Source organism: Mercenaria mercenaria, chromosome 17 (genome assembly GCF_021730395.1).
Source record: "Mercenaria mercenaria strain notata chromosome 17, MADL_Memer_1, whole genome shotgun sequence".
In the NCBI taxonomy this organism is placed as follows: Eukaryota; Metazoa; Mollusca; class Bivalvia; order Venerida; family Veneridae; genus Mercenaria; species Mercenaria mercenaria.
The window spans coordinates 17,265,060-17,286,948 of record NC_069377.1 but is presented as its reverse complement, the minus strand read 5'-3'; the positions used below and the strand labels follow the sequence as shown (position 1 = coordinate 17,286,948).

The window sequence follows — 21,889 nt, the reverse complement described above, 5'->3', positions numbered from 1 at the left end:
ACATGAAATAAGAAAAGCAGTATTTTCAGACAATAATAAAAGTAGTGGCGCTGATTCAATTATGGCCGAAATTTATAAATATTCATTCGATGAAATACCATCAATTCTCCAGTTACTATTTAACAAAATATATCTTTCGGGTAATTGTCCAAAAGTTTGGGATGAGGGAATAAAAGTGGAGACAAGATGCAAAAAATATAGGGGTATTACTTTGATAAATATTATTGCAAATATCTTTTCGCAAATATGTCTGATTTTCGCGTGGTGCATAAAACATGTTATTATTTCAATCAGCTTTAATTTAATCTGAATACAGTCTAGAAATGGGCTTCTTGTAAAATAATTTTAAATTGAATATACAATAATTGATTTGTACAATCATTAATGAAAATGACAGCATATTATCTCTGTATTAAATCAAAACATTTTATAAACATTTTTCATGACAGATCGTTTCTTGTTGTTTTTCTCCTTTTCCCCTATCTCATGCTATCTTATGTTTATCTGTTATCATGATATTGTTTTCGCGAAAATTTTCATGAACATTAATATTTACGAGGTGTAAGTTTCAGTTAAATTATTTTTTAAATGCAGATATTGTTTTTACTTTACAAAAACATTATTGTGCATCAAAATCCTCCGGAAATAATCACCCCCCCCCCCCCCCCCCCCCACACACACACCACACACACACACCTTTAATTTGACCAGGGCGGATCTTGATTTTTTTTTATATGAAAAAAGTATCCTATATAAAACATTTTACATGCAGACAGTTACCTTTCGTTCATTATTTTAATTTATAGTCAATATTAAAACGTGGCCGCAACGAAGACGCCATTTCATACAGACACATACAGACATGTGTTATTTGAAAACACAACTGAATGACTTGTCTGACTGCAAATGAGTAGAAAAATATCGACAGGACAGCATTATAAATGGTCGCGTGGGTCATTCAGAATTAAAGATAAAATTTAATTTAAAAATAGCGTGTGATGAATTAAATGCTGAACATGGATAAATATTTTGCAATTAAGGGTTCTTATTTTTAGTATTTTTGTTATTAAGTAAAATGGGTACATGCCCTTCTTATTTCTATATAGAAAATCTGACCGCTATCGATTACTGGCCAGGGGAATATTCTTCGGTATGGCTGGCGGTATAATCGTAGGTCAGCAAATTTATTGTTACTTAGACAATTTTAACAACAATCACTTGGTATAACTTTTATGAAGTTGGTTAAAAATATAAAAAAAAATGTAGGAAACTAAATACTACAATCTATTTATAGAACATTGTGAATCCTGTGAAGAGGGTACATACCAAGATGTATCCGGTCAGAGCTCTTGTAAAACGTGTGATCCAGGTTATTACAGTGGTCGGCGGATGTCTGCCTGTGACAGATGTGAACCGGAAGAATACAGTACCGGAACCGGTTGTATACAGTGTGCAGATTCAACTGAATGTCCGTGTCTTAACGGTGACAAATGTTATGATGAATCCTACTGCTATAACACAGGTAACTTCTTGTAGTGTCTAACAGATCCTTCTGTTATATAACACAGGTAACTTCTTGTAGTGTCTAGCAGATCCTACTGTTATATAACACAGGTAACTTCTTGCAGTGTCTAACAGATCCTTCTGTTATATAACACAGGTAACTTCTTGCAGTGTCTAACAGTATAACACGGTTAACTTCTTGTAGTGTCTAACAGATCCTTCTGTTATATAACATAGGTAACTTCTTGTAGTGTCTAACAGATCCTTCTTTTATATAACACGGTTAACTTCTTGTAGTGTCTAACAGATCCTTCTTTTATATAACACAGGTAACTTCTTGTAGTGTCTAACAGATACTTCTGTTATATAACACGGGTAACTTCTTGTAGTGTCTAACAGATACTTCTGTTATATAACAGAGGTAAATTCTTACAGTTTCTAACAGATCCTACTGTTATATAATACAGGTTATGTGACTATAGTGTCTAATTAATCCTGCTGTTATGACTATGTGATATTACAATATCTTACTCCATCTAACAGTTACAGTTTATCCCAGTTTATGGTAACAGTCTTACAGTGTCATTCTGATCACTGGTTAAAATTATAATAAAACACTTTTATCAAAATACCGGCTTACTATGTTTAACGCATACAAAGGTTTTTAATGATTACTCTGACATTAGCATCCGTAAACAGAAATGACGTCATGACGTTTCACATTGGCAAAACAGCCTATAGCCCAGTTTAAGTTTTATATCTATCACTTGTTTGATGTTTCAGCAGGAAAATCTTCCATGTGATAAAAGAATACTACATTTGTGTCTTTCAACAATGAATTTATTAAACTCGTTGAATAAAATTGACAAAATGATCGGATTAGCCTTGCATTTTATTATCTTATTCAACTCGTTATAAATTCAGACACTCATGAAATATCCTCTGTTATATCTGAAGAATAACATAATGATTGTAATTTTAGCGAAATAAATAATTTTCAATCCAAAACTATACTATAGACAAAATACAACTGTAAATGCACTTTTTCTCAGTAGAAGTGCAAGTAAAAAAATATAAAATCTGAATTGCTCGAAACTGCTAGCCTATAAAGGCTGAGAACTGTTGTGGCAGTAATTGCTAGTACAAGCAATGCAATTAATGTGTTCTATTAGAATTTAAAGTTTGAAGAAAGTATCTCTTATAGTTAAGAAAAGATGCTCTGGACAACATTTTTAACACAAAGGGAGGTAATTAAAAATAAGGTCAGCTTAAGTTTTGATTCTTAGTTACTGCACTTCCTCTCACTGACCTCTACAAATGTATGAAGTATTGAGTCAATCATTTTTATACTTTTCAAGTAATATACTGGAAATTATTTCATACATAAAGGGAGATGATTCAAAAACAGAGTAAGCCAGAGTTATTGTTCTTTGATTATACGCTCCCTCTTACTGATTTCTATCAAAATGTTAAGTATTAAGTTAATCCCTCATATAGTTTTCAAGTTATGCTCTGGGCTAGCTTTTTTTCACATAAGGGGAAATAATTCAAAAATGGGGTCAGGTTGAGTTATGGTTCTTTGACACTGCATATCCACTAATTGACCTCTATCTACATGTATGGTATCAAGTGAACCTCTTCCACTGTTTTGGACTTAGGCTCTGGACAAGCTTTTTACATAAAGGGAGATAATCCAAAAGTGGGGCCCGCAAGAATGATAGGTCCTAGTTACTGCATTTCCTTTCAATGACCTCTATATTTGTGTGAAGTATCAAGTCATTCCTTCTAACAGTTTTCAAATTATGCTCTGGACAAACCTTTTTCACATAAGGGGAGATAATTCAAAAATGGGATCAGCTAGAATGTTATGGTTCTTAACACTGCACTTCCACTCACTGACCTCTATTAATATGTAAAGTATCAAGTCAAACCCGTTCATGAGTTTAGACTTGGGCTCCAGACAAGCGTTTAACAAAAAGGGAGATAATTCAAAAATGGGACCACCTAGAGTTATGGTTTCTTATCACTGCACTTCCTCTCAATGAGTTTTACCTTCAATATTATTTAGTTATCCTCCTGACAAGTGACGGACGGACTGACGGACTGACGGACGGACGGACAAGGTGGTGACTATATGCCACCCACACTTCGGGAAGCATAAAAATGGCTCACTGGGGCCATTATCACTCAAAAGCACCACTGTCCCATTTATTTACCTATTTACATGTATAACAAATCATATACATGAAGCTTGAAAACAGTTGGCAAATGCTTTTAACATACTGCGAGACTACATTTAAACTACGTGTAAATACTATAGGCAGTGCGACTTGACAGTAATCCAAGGGGAAGATTATTCTCTGCTGAGTGATATTATACCAATACCAAAGAAGAAAGAAACCAATACATCATCAGCATCATAAGTAATTCATGTGCCAAAACTAAGATTGAGCAACTCAAGGAGACAAGGCAACCCTTCTTCTGTTAAAAGAGAAATAGTGCGCAAGTCTATGCAAAACGAACACATGAAAACATTAACAAATTCAGTCTCCGAAACTGGGTTGGATCTTACAAATAAACGTGACATCACTCAAAACTGTGTTGACAGCATTAAAGTACGAGTTTCAAAACAATAATCAGTTGCAATGAACAATCTTTAATGTAAAACATACATTCAGCTTAAAAGTGATTTTATCAAACTTACTGAAGATAACATAATTAAGATATCTTTCACATCTGTACATATAAGATCATGTGTTGAGAATTGTGGCATATCTGTGTTGGACAATTCACTGGTTGCAGGAGAAAGTACCAACTCGTTACCTTAGGACCCTGATTTTCCAGCCCATTCCGGTAATTTAACTTTTGCACCCAACAATGGAACAACATCATCTGGAAATCACTTGTCAGAGAACGAAAACCAGTCATTGCTTTTGGCTACTGTGTATACACTAGATGAATCTGTCTCTAGTAACGACAGAGAAACAAGATAAAACAATACCCAATGTTATAACAACAAGGTTGGATGAAAAGGAAATATGGGGCATCTCGTTTGCCGATATGTGTAAAGACACTGACCCCTCAGTAGGTAATTGTACTTGTCTGTTAAACTCCCAACATGCTGTTAAAGGAATCGTACATGCAGCTACCCCTAAACCCCTGTAATGGTAAAGGCACATGTCAAAAGGAGTGCACAAACCAAAATGTAAAGAACCTAATGCACAAAGCAGTCGTCCCTGAGAAAGCCTTACACATAATCATGATCCTTCATCTCAGTATATCCCGGCCCAACAAAATAATACTGTATCAGGACAAGCTGAGTACGATTTTGCTCAATATGTTTGCACAACGCAATTTTACGTTGGTAGATTTAAACAAACAAAAACCGAACAAAAACACAAAATTTGTACAGGGCAAAGGAGTAAAGATAACTAAAAGTCATGTTTTTAGAAACGCAGCTTGAAACAACTGTATTACGGATTAATGTTGATGACAACGTACAAATTACGCTTACAAATAACTCTGACATGTATTTTGGGCAAATTATGCCCCCTTTTGGACTTAAAGTTTTCAAGCAAGTTACTATCTCCAAAACTAATGCAGATATTGAATTGAAACTTCACATGTGTCTTCGGGGTTATAAAACTAGTTGATAGCATCAAGTCCAATAACTCTGACCTGCATTTTGGCCAAAGTATGCCCCCTTTGGACTTAGAAAATCCTGGTTAAAGTTTTGCGTGCAAGTACATACAGCTATTACTTAAAGGCATATAGATTTGAAAATTATTTTTTACGTTTTCTAGATCAATTACCAACCTCACTGGATCAAGTCCCATAACTCTGACATGAATTTTGGGTAAATTATGCCCCCTTTTGGACTTAGAAAATCCTGGTTAAAGTTTTGCATGTAAGTTACTATCTGCAAAACAAATGCAGATATTAAGATGAAACTTCAAATGTGCCTTGGGGGTTATAAAACTAGTTGATTGCATCAAGTCCCATAACTCTGGCATGCATTTTGGTCAAATTATGTCCACTTTTGAACTTAAAAGTCTTTAGATTTTTTAACAATTTGGGTAATATTTTCCTGCTTCTGTGACAATATTTCGAATAGTCGAGCATTGGCTGTCTTTCGCACAGCTCTTGTTTGAATTTCTGCAAAAATCTCCCTTAAACCTGTAGATGTATCCTTGTCGCGGAGCAAAATACAAGAACCTTCCATATAACAATAGCTGAGAAATGTTAATAGATTACATCATGTTATCTGATTTATATGGACAATACGTCGAAGATTGTCATTCATAAAACCATACTGAAATAGTACAATCTCACCCCTGCATAAACAAGTGAAAAGAAAACGTGTTGATTGGATACACAGTGGAAAAAAGAATTGCAGAATCTATATCCTTCAGGGAATTTTAAATTCAGACTTGCACATCGATACTGCTGCACACATATTTTGTATAGTACTAACTATTCTCTAAGCAGACGCAGCTACTAACTTTTCTCTAAGCAGACTCAGCTACTAACTTTTCTCTAAGCAGACGCAGTTAATAACTTTCCGCTACTAACTTTTCTTTAAGCAGACGCAGTTAATAACGTTACTCTAAGTAGACGCAGCTACTAACTTTTCTCTTAGCAGACGCAGTTAATAACTTTCCTCTAAGCAGACGCAGCTTCTAACCTTTCTCTAAGCAGACGCAGCTACTAACTTTTCTCTAAGCTACTAACTTTTCTCTAAGCAAACACAACTACTAAATTTTCCCTAAACAGACGCAGCTACTAATTTTTCTCTAAGCAGACGCAGCTTCTAATTTTTCTCTAAGCAGACGCAGCTACTAAATTTTCTCTAAGCAAATGCAGCTGCTAACTTTTCTCAAAGCAAACACAACTACTAACTTTTCCCTAAGCAGACGCAGCTATTAATTTTTCTCTAAGCAGACGCATCTCTAAGCAGACGCAGCTACTAACTTTTCTCTAAGCAGACGCAGCTATTATTTTTTTTCTAAGCAGACGCAGCTACTAACTTTTCTCTAAGCAGACGCAGCTTCTAACCTTTCTCTAAGCAGACGCAACTACTAATTTTTCTCTAAGCAGACGCAGCTACTAACTTTTCTCTAAGGAGACGCAACAACTAATTTTTCTCTGACAGACGCAGCTACTAACTTTTCTCTAAACAGACGCAACTACTAACTTTTCTCTAAGCAGACGCAGCTACTAACTTCTCTAAGCAGACTCAGCTACTAACTTTTTCTCGTAGCTGTATGGCAAATTCCATCATTTTGAATGCCAGGGAAGTGCCTACGCCTTTAGTGTCTTGAGCAATAAAATGGGTCCAATCGCTAAGGTTAAAACGTAAAGCTGGTGAGATCATATGTCTCATATATTTTTTTTTCTCCGGCTACCTCGCCTGAATGATTTGTGTACCAATGATTCGTAAATGATTTCAATTACTAGATAATTTCAGGGATCAGGCAAAACACTCAATGTTTCAAACTAAGAACTTTCAACTTATGGTAATCAGCTAAAAGTCCTATAGGCTGGAGATACTATACTTGACTGGTCCCTTTGTTGAAGTTCCCGTCAGACGATGTCTTTGAATCAACAACATACGAGTCCTATTGCATAGATGTTCAGCCTTTGTCCACTTAATTGAAGCTGTAACTCAATATGATTGCCCTGACTCCAGGATGCTCAGCGCCTATAAGCTATAACATATAGCATTAAACTACCATATAGGTATGACCCCAATGCCTTGGCTGTACTTCGCCAGTAACGTTGAACCTCGTCTGTAAGCTGGAACTCTCCTACTGTCTCAGTAGATTACCAAACCATATGTCTCTGTCTCAGCTTTCCGATGCTCAGCCTGTATCGTCTATAACATTCGATTATCCCGTAAAGGTTTAACTTCTATGCACTGGCCCTAAAGCTCGAACCCTAATTACAATACTGCAACTCTTCCCTCGTATTTATAGAGCTTCTTTCTGATTGGTCCAAATTCGTACATGGTATTTTACAACGAGTACTTGCTCTTACAAATATGGTTCCCTTTTACTATTGTATATAACATAATGTGGTGCTGAGATCCAGCTATCACCGTAATGAAAAGGGAGTCAATATCTGTGCTCTTGTGTTACGTTATCAATATCTATTCTGACAATTGGATTGAACATAGATGTAGAAATATGTTTTGACAAATTGAAAATTGCTGAAAAATGTAATGATTTTTGTGCCCCCACTATGAGTGGTGGGGACATATAGATTTGGTATTGTCCGTGCGTCCGTATGTGACTTCGTCCGTCCGTGCAATCGTCCGTCCGAAAAAAAGTTTGTGAAAGCTCAAAAAGTATTGGATACAAATTGATTAAACCTTGCATGAATCTTTATCATGATATGAACTTGCGCACCTCCTATTTTCAGTCTGACTCCGCCCCCTATTTCCAGAGTTATAGCCTCTGAAATAGTCAAAAATGCATATTTTCATCATGTGACGCGCCTTAGCTCAAAAATATTTTATATAAATTGATGAAATCTTGCCTGAGTCTTAATCATGATGCGATCTTGAGCGCCTCCTATTTTTCGTCTGGCTCCACACCCTATTTCCATAGTTATGGGCCCTGAAATAGTAAAAAATGCACATTTTCACCTTTTCGCCCTTGTCCATCCGTCTATTCTTCCGTAAGTCCGAATTTGTGTAAAAGTATTCAACCCAGAGTCATCAAACCTCACAGGACTGCATGGAAGTTGTGCATCTGGGGTTTTAATTTGGATCTCACACAGTCAGACCAGAGTTACGGCCATTGACTTAGTCGAAAATATGCATAAAAAGGGCCTAAGTTTGTGTCGCTCGTATCTCAAAAAGTATTTAACCCAATATTATGAAACATTAAAGCAGTATTATTCAGCATGTGAAGTTGTGCATCTGGGGTTTTGTTAGAGATATAATTCAGTCATACCAGAGTTATAGCCCTTGACTTAGTGAAAAATATGCATAAAAAGGCATAAAAGTTGTGTCGCACATATCTCACAAAGTATATGACCTAGGTTAATGAAACATAATAGGAATATTATTCAGCATATGAAGTTGGGCACCTGAAATTTTGTTCTGGATTGTTATCAGTCAAACCAGAGTTATGACCCGTGATTGTTATACGTCCGAAACGATGTATTATGTTATATCCCCGGTGTCCGGCCGGCCGTCTGTCTGTCCGTCCGTCCGTTAGCAGTTTCGTGTCCGCATTGTAACTCTTGAACCCCTTGAACAGACTTAGGGGTCAAAAGTGATATGAGTGTGTTTCGTGTCCGCTCTGTAAATCTTGGCCTCCTTGAAGGATTTCAAAGAAACTTGACACAAATGTTCACCACATCGAGTCAATAGTCATATGAGTGTTTCGTGTCCTCTCTGTAACTCTTGAAATGCTTAAAGGATTGTAAAGACACTTGGCACAAATGTTCACCACACCAAGACGACGTGCAAAGCGTATGTTCTGGATGACCAGCTACAAGGTCAAAGTCACACTCAGGGGCCATACCTTTGGGCGTATATTGCTCCGCATTGCGGTGCTCGTGTCAAATATGCATAAATGGGATACAAGTTTGTGTCACAAGTATCTCAAAAAGTATTTGACTTAAGAAAATAAAACATTAGAGGACGGTTATATTGCATGTGATGTTGCGCACCTGGTGTTCTGTTTGGGATTTCACTCAGCCAGATTGGAGTTATGGTCCTTGACTTAGTGAAAAATACACATAAAGTGCTTACGTTGCATATATCTTAAAAATTCATCTATGAAACAATTTAGGAGTATTGCCCAGCATGTGAATTTGTGCACCTGATTATTTTTTTAACTTTGCAAGACCAGAGCTTTGGCCCTTGACTTAGTCAAAAATATAAGTTTGTGCCGCATGTATGTAAAAGCAAATTTTGACCTAGAGTCATAAAACATTAGAGGATTGTTTTATAGCCTATGTAGTTTTGCACCGGGTGTTCTCTTTGGGGTTTTACTCAGCTATTGTTCTTCACTAAGTGAAAAATACACATAAAGGTATTTAAAGTTTGTGTTGCAAACATTTTAAAAAATGTTTCACATTGAGTCATAAAACCATGTACAGTGACAGGAGTAGGGGGCACCTATGTCCTATGGACACACATTTAGTGTATAATGAATTATTTTTCACATCGTTTTGTTCACTGTGAAATTATATTATTATTATCAGATATATTTCATTTTAATATTTCAATCATATTCCTAAAAAACAAAAAATGTAAAATCATTTCACTACGATTACAACATATGATGAATTAACCTGTGATATTTGAAGAGATCACTATTATTTAGTCTACTATTTTCTCTCTCTATCTCGTAAATTCTATTAAAATATATACTAAAACGCTTATACCCCAGTTTAAATACCTCTGTGACATCTTGTATTTGTGTAGAATATAAGTTGTATTTAATCAGACTCTATTTTAGAAGTTTTATTGTGTACATGTACCTAAATAAGTTAGACTATACACAGGGTCTGGGGGATACGGCTGTGTGGCTTGCGAGTCCGGCTTGACAGGAGATGGAACAAATTGCGCAGATATCGACGAGGTTTGTAGTTGTGTGATGAAAAATTGTGATTTTTTCTTGAAGCAGCATTAAGAATTATTTTTCTATGTTCTTCATTAAATATTAAACAGACGGATAAAACATATTTGTAAAATATAATGGTCAGTTTTAGCACTATATAGTAATGTCTTTTAAACTCATTCCATTGGTGGCAGAGAAGAAGTTTCGAAATGTTTCATATATACAGGAATTTTTATGTTCAGAGAGTGCTTTTGTCGATCAGCAAAAATTGAATTTTCAGTGCACAGATTATCAGCCTTGCTTTCAAGACCGTTGTATCAACACTGAACCAGGGTACCAGTGTCTGGAATGCCCGGAAGGATATTCTGGAACTTATGAAGATGCATATGCACACGATAAACACTTGCGTGTATTTAAATACTTGAATTTAGAGAGATCAAACATTACATATCAGGAGTGTAACGATATAGACGAGTGTACAATAGATAATGGTGGCTGTGATCCCCTGATGGAATGTGTCAATAACATTGTAAGTACTTTTTTACAATTTATAGAAAAAAATGTATGTAATAGCTTACCACTTAACTCTTTCAGCCAAACTTTCTTGATTTTATTTGGTAAAATACTAAATTCCGATTATCCCCGTGAAATAAAACTGCACATAAAAGTATGTTTCCATTCGAATATCCTAGCTCTCATTATAAACAGTAAATGATGAGTTAGAAGACGACTAAGATTGGAGTAAGGTACTGCATTCTCCAGAGCTAGCAATCGAACATAGAATCACAAGGGTGGTGTCTACTTGTAGACACATTTGAAAGTAGTTATTTCTAATTTTCAGGGAAGTTATTATTGCAATTTCTGCGCTTCCGGATATATGGGGACAAACAAGAGTGGGTGTTACCTTGACAATTTTTGTTTGTCTGGAACTCATGGCTGTACATCGTTAGCAGACTGTGTATACCTAGGCCCTGGGCAGTATAAATGTGTAGTGAGTAATAATGTTTTCCCCATAGTTGGGGAGACATATTGTTTTTGCCTTGTCCGTCCGTCACACTTTCATATCCGATCAATAACTGGAGAACCATTTGACATAGACCTTCAAACTTCATAGAATGATAGGGCTTACGGAGTAGATATCCCCTATTGTTTTTGGGGTCACTAAATGTGAGGTCAAGGTCACAGGGACCTGAAAGTGGAAAACCGTTTCCGATCAATTTTAGAACCACTTGACCCAAAATGTAGAAACTTCATGGGATAATTGGACATGCTAAGTGGATGACCCCTAGTGATTAGTGGGCCAGAATCCATCACACTTCATTTCCGATCAATAAATGGAGAATCATTTGACCTAGAACCTTCAAACTTCATAGGTTGATAGGGCTTACCGGGTAGATGACCTCTAGTGATTTTGGGATCGTTCCATCAAGGTCAAGGTCGCAGGGGCCTGAGCATGTAAAACCATTTCAGATCAATAACTTTAGAACCACTTAGCCCAGAATGTTGAAACTTCATAGGATGATTGGACATGCCAAGTACATGATCCCTATTGCATTTCAGTGTCTCTTTGATTTTTGCTCCAGTCCCCTATTGACTTCTTGCCTATAACTACGACATGTGCTTTCTACAAAATCATCTTCTTGTTCATTTTAACTTCACATTAAATTTCAAAATTAGATATTTCTTCGCTATAGATATATTTTATTTTTTAATCAATAAATTTGCTTGTTCAAGTTATATGAGTGAAAACACATGAGAACATGTTATTTATATAATGACAAGTATTAAAATTGACGTTAAATGTTATATCATTATATTTATATATTTAAGTGTAAGATAGGCTATGCAGGGAATGGAAAAGTTTGCGGCTTTGATTCTGACAACGACGGGCATCCTGACACTGGGATATCTTGCATTGATTGGGGGTGTCGTAAGGTAGCCTTTTTTCGATATGCATGTTCTGATTTTTTCCAACTATCCTAATGAGGAGTGTTTATTTTGCCTAACATCAAGAGATGGTGTATCTTAATCTTCCTTTCATTAACCAGGTTTTCTATAAAACTGGGTATTAGACTGGCAAATGTGGTTGGCATGGCGGAGTCAACTTTTAGTTCTCCCTCAATAACTTAGGAGTGACCGATTCAAATGAAACATGGTATATAGGTAGCTTACATAGAGACGGAGTTAAAGATCGCATATGAGGTCACTAGGATCAAGGTTAAGGTTACTGTTGCTAAAATAGGTAAACGGTTTCAGCACAATGACTTTAGTTTGCATTGATGTTTTGAAATTAAACTTGGCCTATAGGTAACTTAAAGAAAAACCAAGATTGGATTTGTATATGGGGTCAGTGGGACCAAGTTCAAGGTCAGCATAACTTAATTAATCTTCACACTTAGAAAATTCCACCATGGCTAGAGCGTTGGGCCAAAGCTACTTTTTGTGTTGTGGAACGGAAGGGCAGCGGTACAAACTCCACTGAGATCCAATTTTTTTAAATGTGATTAAAAGGTCATTTTAATGCCATTGGGTCAAGGTCATGGTCACAGTTAATGAAATAAGATTTTTTTTTTTTTGTAATTTGATCATCAAAAAGGTGGTTTCCAGTTTATAATATTAGTTTGGACTTACTTACTGTCACCAAACTTGGTGTACAGCACGCTTATCTGAAGACTTAGCTTTGGGTGATATTTGGGGTCACTGTTACTATTAAATAGGAAAATGACTTCGACCCAATTTCTTTAGTTTGTGTACACCTATTGTCAATAAACTTCGTGTTTAGGTAGTTTTATATCAAAAAATCATAATTTACTTTTCTTATATCTGTACTTCTGAGTGGCATGATTGGATGCAGTATAGTAGAACATGGCCCTTTTTAAACAGAACCTATTAGCGTGATGCAAAGTTTGAAAATCTAGTTTTCACGAAAATTTCGACGTTTCTTGTTATTTCATTAAATTTGAACCCAGATATTAAGAACGTAGTTAGGTATGAGACTATAACTGTCTTTCACTGCCTTGTAACAGCGTCACAGTTAGTTATACCATTATTTTGAAGGATAATTGTATAACAGTGCCTAACAGCATGCAGGAAGATACAGACGGTTTGGGTTTAGGTGATAACTGTGACACTGATGATGATAATGACCAACAATATGACAGTCAGGTATGTGGAATACTCTTCCAGCTTTCAAACACTTGTAGTTATAAGTTTTAAATAACTTGTTTTCCGATCCATTAATTTCATGTATTTATTGTTGTATACCATGTATGTCAAACTTGCTGAAATAAAGTTTAAACCAAACACTTGTAGTTTTATCTAAGCTTTACATTGATATCTAAGCTTTTACAGTTGATATCTAAGCTTTACAGTTGATATCTAAGCTTTACAGTTGATATCTTTAATGTGAGTATGTTGACTACTTTGCCTAGCGTGTTTCAGCACTTAGCAAACCCGCAGTTTTGAAAAGTTCAATGAATTAAGTTGACGTAATGTCATTGGAAGTTAGGTCATGAAATGTAACAACGCTTTTGTTTCTATTTGTTGTATACAATATTCACTGTCCTTTTCTTTCTCTTATCTAAGTCACGATTTTCTCTGGTCTAAATATACATCAATGGAGAATTTTAATATAAAACATACTAATATCTATGATTTATCTGTAGTTTATATGTACCGTCTATTCATACTTCAATATCGTCTATTCAATAATTCATACTTCACATGTATGATAATAATTGCAAGGTAATTAAACCAAAAAAAGATGATATAGTATTTTTGTTAGTATAAGAATCAAAACAGCTATGATAATAATGCAAGTAAAAACAATTAAATAACATATGTAAAATATTCCCGTGGCAATCTTATATCAAAATACTTTCAATGCCACAGGAATCAAATCACTACATGCGCGAAATCGGGAAATGTGTCATTTAACATCACGTAATTATGCATATCAGTGGTAAATTCTTTGCACTATTAGGTTTTTATGGGTTTTCTTCAAGTTAAATTGGGTGAAACACTTTGTTTTGATTTAATTTAATAATATTCTTACTACTTTTAACATACTGTTTTACGTCGGTTAAATTTGTATGGAAACATTAGCTGAACATAAAGCGTGAAGTTAGCAGTAGAGCAGTAACAGCAGTAACAGCAGTATTACTGCTATTACTGCTATAACGTTGTAGTAGTAATAGCAGTAATACTGTTGTTACTGTAGTTACTGCTCTACTGCTATCTTCACGCTGGTTGAACAGATCATAAAAAACACCTCGATTTAAATACATAACACACCGCCATCAAAATTATTATTCATACTAGATTTCCATTTTACAGGACAATTGTCAGTTTGTTTCCAATCGCGATCAAACAGATTCAGATGGTGATGGAGTTGGTGATGCCTGTGACAAATGTCCAAATGGCAGTGACCCCGACCAGACTGATAGCGATGGTGATGGCACAGGCGATGTATGTGATAGTGACGACGATGGAGATGGTAAAACAAAAACAAATACGTAGATAGACATAAAATATAGACATAGATGTAATTTGTTTCATGTTATTATGAACTTATTGTTTTGCTTTGCCAGAACATTTTGTTGTATTTACGACAAAATGAGCGCAGCATTTGTTGTGGCAATATGATGTTTTGTGACTTGTTCTTTTGTTGGACTCTAAACGAGTTCTCGACATTATTGAAGCTTTACAATACTAAATATAGGATTGGTTTGACTCAAGTATGTATACCAATCATACCAAATGTGTTTACAAATAAGGTATCGATGATGGATCTGACAACTGTCCACTGGTTGCTAATGCTGGACAAGAAGATGGCGATGGAGACGGCCTCGGAGACTCCTGTGACAATTGTCCGAATACATCCAATATAGATCAAGCAGACACCAATGAAAACAACTACGGTGATGCCTGTGATGATGTTGGTGCGACAAATATAGATGAGTAGGCTATATTTTTCTTTCCATATTAATTTTTTTTTTTTTTGAAAAATAAAATTGTATGTAAGCGGTGAGATTTTCATGATTAACATTTAGATCTAGCATTTATCATTATTAGATAAAAAATGAATACCATGCATGTGCTGTTGAATACCATTTACATGCTAAATCAAAAATGCTTTCAACTGTTCTCTTTGGATTTGCAGTTAAACGAGCATAATTTCAACGAGTATATTACGTTTTAATTTAAATTAACCGACAAGGTCAAAGCTAGTTTAATTGTTTAATGAAAGATTAGGCAGATTATGCGAAAGTGCAAGACGTGTTATGTTTCTTATTGTAGACCATCAGAACATGTAATTTTTAACTCGACTATTCGAAGAATAGTCTAGCTATTCTACTCACCCTGGCGTCGGCGTCGGCGTCGGCGTCACACCTTGGTTAAAGTTTTGCATGCAAGTACATACAGCTATCATTTAAAGGCATATAGCTTTGAAACTTATTTATTCTTTTTCTACATCAATTACCAACCTCACTGGGTCAAGTTCCATATCTCTAACATGTATTTTGAGCTAATTATGCCCTCTTTTGGACTTAGAAAATCCTGGTTAAAGTTTTTCATGCAAGTGACTATCTCCAAAACTAATGCAGATATTGAATTGAAACTTCACATGTGTATTCGGGGTTATAAAACTAGTTGATAGCATCAAGACCCATAACTCTGACTTGCATTTTTGCCAAATTATGCCCCCTTTGAACTTGAACTTGAAAATTCTGGTCAAAGTTTTGCGTGCAAGTACATACAGCTATAACTTAAGGCATATAGATTTAAAACTTATTTTTTTCTTTTTCTACATCAATTACCAACCTCACTGGATCAAGTCCCATAACTCTGACATGTATTTTGGGCAAATTCTGCGCCCTTTTGGACTAAGAAAATTCTGGTTAAAGTTTTACGTGCAAGTTACTATTTCCAAAACTAATGCAGATATTGAAACTTCACATGTGTCTTCAGGGTTATAAAACCAGTTGATAGCATCAAGACCCATAACTCTGACATGCATTTTGGCCAAATTATGCCCCCTTTTGAACTTAAAACTTCTGGTTAAAGTTTAGCAATGCAGGTACTGGATTGAAACTCTTTAGATATTTTAATATTTTTGGTAATAGTTTCCTGCTTCTGGGACAATATTTCGAATAGTCGAGCATTGGCTGTCTTACGGAAAGCTCTTGTTCATGATTGTGTTTGAAACAAATAAACAATGTAACGTTATAAGTGCTGTTCGTTGGTTTCTTCATCATCTGCTTACAGTTTACAAGAAAAACAATAACATTTTACATAGTTCATTATAAAAAAATCTGTACTTGATATAATGTCATTATTAATCTTATACCAAATAGGCTATTATAAATGTAGGGTCGTTTTGACTGATAATCATTATGTCAAGTGAGGGGGCCGTTGTCTACGTGTCTGTTTATCTTGTGCAGGGACGGTGACAGTATACCAGATACGTTAGACAACTGTCCATTCTATATGAATGGTGACCAGGCTGACACAGATGGAGATAGTATCGGTATGTTGTAAAGGTGTTTAGTAGAATTTATGATGCTTAAACTTTATGGGAAGTAATATCTGAAAAACATGATGGTTAATATTACATGCGTTTAAAAGATAATAATGCTATAATACCCTTGTTTGTTTCTATTCTTCAGTGTGTTTACTGTAAGGTTAGTCACAAAAATGTCATCCATGAATTAAAGTATTTAGTCTGTTTAAACATTCTCTGTTCATCGTATTTTTTTAACACAAGCCAAAGTTTGTTTGTTTTTATTGAAATTGAATGTTTTATTTAAAATATTTTTGTTATATTTTCTGGTCCTTTAAGATCATGTAGTAAATTCAGTGTTCCTTTTTTCACATAAGCCAGTAATTGGGTGCAAGGGGTGATGTACTACCTTTTCTTTGGCTGCATTCTATATTTCCAGTGGTTCTGCGTTCTGTGCCTCCAGTGGTTCTGCATTCTGTGCCTCCAGTGGCGCTACATTCTGTGCCTCCAGTAGTTCTTTCTTTGCCTCCAAAGGCGCTGCATTCGATGCCTCCAGTAGCATTCTGTGCCTCAAGTAGCATTCTGTACCTCCAGTGCTGCTATATTCAGTGCATCCAGTAGCGTTTTGTGCCTCCAGTAGTGCTACATTCTGTGCCTCCAGTAGCGTTCTGTGCCTCCAGTGGTGCTACATTATTTGCCTCCAGTGGTGCTACATTCTGTGCCTCCAGTAGCATTTTGTGCCTCTAGTGGTGCTATATTCTTTGCCTCCAGTGGTTCTGTATTCCGTGCCTCCAGTAGCATTCTGTGCCTTCAGTGGTTCTGCATTCTTTGCCTCCAGTGGTGTTACATTCCGTGCCTCGAGTAGCGTTCTGTGCCTTCAGTGGTTCTGCATTCTTTGCCTCCGGTGGTGTTACATTCTTTGCCTCCAGTAGCGTTCTGTGCCTTCATATGTTCTGCATTTTGTGCCTCGAGTAGCGTTCTATACCTCTAGTGGTTCTGCATTCTTTGCCTCCGGTGGTGTTACATTCTGTGCCTCCATTAGTGTTCTATGCCTTCATATGTTCTGCATTTTGTGCCTCGAGTAGCGTTCTATACCTCTAGTGGTTCTGCATTCTTTGCCTCCGGTGGTGCTACATTCTGTGCCTCCAGTAGCGTTCTGTGCCTTTATATGTTCTGCATTTTGTGCCTCGAGTAGCGTTCTATACTTCTAGTGTTCTGCATTCTTTGCCTCCAGTGGTGTTACATTCTGTGCCTCCAGTAGCGTTCTGTGCCTTCATATGTTCTGCATTTTGTGCCTCGAGTAGCGTTCTATACCTCTAGTGGTTCTGCATTCTTTGCCTCCGGTGGTGCTACATTCTGTGCCTCCAGTAGCGTTCTGTGCCTTCATATGTTCTGCATTTTGTGCCTCGAGTAGCATTCTGTGCCTTCAGTGGTTCTGCATTCTTTGCCTCCGGTGGTGTTACATTCTGTGCCTCCAGTAGCGTTCTGTGCCTTCATATGTTCTGCATTTTGTGCCTCGAGTAGCATTCTGTGCCTTCAGTGGTTCTGCATTCTTTGCCTCCAGTGGTGTTACATTCTGTGCCTCCAGTAGCGTTCTGTGCCTTCATATGTTCTGCATTTTGTGCCTCGAGTAGCGTTCTATACCTCTAGTGGTTCTGCATTCTTTGCCTCCAGTGGTGCTACATTCTGTGCCTCCAGTTGATCTTCTTTAAGATTGATCTTATGTAACATATTTTACAGGAGACCTGTGCGACTCTGATCTTGATGGAGATGGAATTGCCAATGAGGCCGATAACTGTCCTCATTACTCTAACAGTGATCAAGCTGACACCGACGGCAATGGTGTTGGCGATATCTGCGAGTCGGATTCGGATGCTGATGGAATTGACAGTGAGAATGATACATGTCCATATAATGCAGCCCTGAAGGAGACATCTTTTAAGAATTATTTTACAGTGAATTTATATCCTACACTTACAACGACTTATCCTGTCTGGCTGGTTAAGAATAATGGCGCAGAAGTAATGCAAACAGCTAACACGGGAATGCCCACAATGCTTATAGGTATATGTCAGATTTATACATTCGTCTTTGTGAATAGATGTTTAAATGTGTTGTCTAGTACATGCCCTTTTTCTGTCTAAATTTGAACGCGGTTTTAAACGTATTACCAGGTTAACAGAACATGAACTCGCCATGAATCAGTTTCATACCTTTAGTTTTAAGTTTTTCACCATTTTTGCTTAACTGTGCATACAGGCCTCTTAACTTGACTCAGACATGGGCAGATAGGTACTAATTCAGATCATAATAATTATGAAATTTATGCACTCAGATATTTTAACTTGAAATCAAATAAATAAATTTAATAACAAAGGTTGGGAATCATTTGTTTCAAAATTTGAACTTACTCAGCTCATTAATACTCCGACAAGGATTGTTAAAAATAGTTCGTCAATCATTGATCACATCTATACCACAAGGAAAGATTTAATTACTGACACAATAGTATGCAGTCAGTGATTACTACCCAGTAGATGTAGAGTAAGTAAGTAAGTAAATTGCTTATTACAGTGACTTGTGTTATACATATTCTATACATTGTATATACAAATGTGACATCATAGCCGGGGAGCCAAGGCATAAAAAAATGGATTTACCTGTCCGGTCATGCTATAGTCAGTTTCTATACATATTATGAAAGTACAAAGTCTCGCGGATCAGAAGAATTGGGCCTGCAAAAGAAAAGCTCTTGCAAAATTTGAGAATATCAAGGGGAGATAACTCTGCATATTTGCAGTTTTTTAAGATTCAAATTGTTGTTTTACTAACAAAACATGGCATCATGTTTCTAAAATCAGTTCAAATATGTATATTTCAACATTGCTTTTACGCATAAGGCTTATGGTTGAAAAATATGCACAATGTACTAATTTTATATACATTTTATTATAAGATATGGCACCTATAATACCAGAGAACAAAATAAAAATATTTAACCTAAAAAATACAGTATGGAGAAGTAACCTTTAAAATGGCCTTATTTCTCAAAGTCATTTATTAATACCTCTGCGAAACAGTCTGTAAGAATAGGAAATCATCTAGATACCCTAGTTCAGGTTTGGCTAAGAAATACGCTAATCCGGGGTATTTTATGTACCCCACCCACTTTATATAATGCAAAAAATGTATAATAAAAATATTCGACCAACAACCAAGAAGATGTATTCTTTTTATTAAGTTTACAATATAATCTATATTTTAGACCATATAAAGCTGGATGAGGGGTCATTCAAAGATTTTAAACAGAAAAAAGGGGTAGGAAAACCTATGTATTTTACAACTGATAATTAGAATTAACAACCCGTTATTAAATAAGAGCATCGCTAATGAAAGGCGATGTAACCTTTACTTGCAAACTATTCATTTGGAAAGTAATTTATTTAAATACTCTTTCGTGCAATCTAATTCAGTTTTGACTAAGAAATACGCTTATCCGGGGTATTTTATGTACCCCACCCACTTTATATAATGCAAAAAATGTATAATAGAAGTATTCGACCAACAACCAAGAAGGTATATTCTTTTTATCACATATACAATATTATCTATATTTTTGACCATATAAAGCTGGATGAGGGGTATTTCAAAGATTTTAAATAGAAAAAGGGGGGTAGGAAAACCTGTGTATTTTACGACCGATAATTAGAATTAACAACCCGTTATTAAATAAAAGCAACGCTAATGAAAGGCGATGAAACGTTTACTTACAAACTATTCAGTTGGAAAGTAATTTATTTAAATACTCATTCGTACAATCTACTTCAGGCGTGGCTAAGAAATTCGCAAATCCGGGGTATTTTATGTACCTCACCCACTTTATATAATGCAAAAAAATGTATACTAAAAATATTCGACCAAAAATCAATGAGATATATTCTGTTTATCACATATACAATATAATTTATATTTATGACAGTTTAAAGATGGATGAGGGGTATTTAAAAGATTTTAAATAGAAAAATGGGGTAGGAAAACCTATGTATTTTACGACCGATAATTAGAACGAACAAACCGTTATTTACCATTTAATAAATACAAGTAACAATAATAAAAGGTGATGAAATCTTTATTTGCGAACTATTCATTTGAATGTAAATTATTTAAATATTCTTTTGTACAAATTTGTCAAAATCGAGAAAATGTAGGGGTATGAATATTACCACACCCATCTAAAACTATGTATAAAATGTGATTGATCGATCCATACAGTTTTCACAAATTAACAAAGGAGAAATGCTTGCTTCGGTGTTGTACACATCTGCTTTTACCTTTCTCATAATAAATAGATAGATGGAATGAAGTTCTAATATGCTGAATGTAATGCAGAAATTTGACATAATGTGTAACTTTAATGTTTATAAAATGAGTTATTTTGAATAATCTTTACTATTCAGAAGAATAAATGATTGTAACTTATTAATGTAATGATAATTCATTATATCACTATTCAAGAAATTTTATAAATTGTACAAAAACAGTAGTAATCAAACACCCCCCCCCCCCCCCCCCCCCCCCCCCCCCCCTCACACACACACCATCACCACCACTTGTGATTGCTTTCGTCCGTCCATGCGTCCGTCCACAATTACTTGTGAACACGATACACGGCCTGTAAACACTGGCTCATCCTCTTTGAGGAGATGAGTTGAAAAAAGAGCCAATGATACTTCCGAGGAGGCGCTAATGACCGGAACTTTATGCAGAATGTAAACAAAGAAGAAGGGTGAGTTGATTGTTTCCATTCTCAGATAAATTTAAGGCCCTATTTAAAAAAATAGCCAATGTGGTTCCATTCAGAAATGATTATACCTTTTATATATGCAGGCCATTTTGCAATGTAAATGCATTTCTTGACGCGAGAACTTTTGAAAGTTGGAAAATAGAGCAAGTCTAAACCAAAAGCAGACATTTTCCCATATATTTCGCCCTAATTTACAAAAATTTAAGATTTTATAGTCCCTGCATCAATCTTGCTGAAAAGCATATCTTACTGCTGCATGACTTATGTGGTTTACTAGCGTGTTTATCTCGTATATGTGCATTTATCAGCATGTGGAGGAGCCATCGCCGCAGAGGAGGCGCTAAGAACCGGAGTGGGAGCCAAAGCAGATTGAAATTGAGATTTTTTAATGTATCCTCAATTCCCAAATACCAGAGCTTTATCATGATTCTCTTGGATCGTGACAAACATCTGATAGATGATATTGTAACAACATCCTATTCATTTAGAATGTATTACGAGATA

General features: G+C 35.8%; 1 protein-coding gene across 2 annotated transcripts in view; it reads left to right on the top strand.

Annotated features, from left to right (window-relative positions):
• LOC123535929 (uncharacterized) overlaps window positions 1-21,889 on the top strand; it is a 160,376-nt gene that overhangs the window by 112,378 nt on the left and 26,109 nt on the right. For both annotated transcript variants that reach the window (XR_008368220.1, XM_053529208.1), the window contains exons 42-51: window positions 1,295-1,522; window positions 10,024-10,100; window positions 10,360-10,608; window positions 10,921-11,070; window positions 11,910-12,014; window positions 13,137-13,244; window positions 14,415-14,574; window positions 14,855-15,038; window positions 16,523-16,608; window positions 18,322-18,645. Coding sequence is in view for 1 of the 2 variants with exons in the window: in XM_053529208.1 (XP_053385183.1) it covers window positions 1,295-1,522; window positions 10,024-10,100; window positions 10,360-10,608; window positions 10,921-11,070; window positions 11,910-12,014; window positions 13,137-13,244; window positions 14,415-14,574; window positions 14,855-15,038; window positions 16,523-16,608; window positions 18,322-18,645 (1,671 nt within the window). In the remaining variant the exon portion in view is untranslated. The remainder of the gene's footprint in view (window positions 1-1,294; window positions 1,523-10,023; window positions 10,101-10,359; window positions 10,609-10,920; window positions 11,071-11,909; window positions 12,015-13,136; window positions 13,245-14,414; window positions 14,575-14,854; window positions 15,039-16,522; window positions 16,609-18,321; window positions 18,646-21,889) is intronic.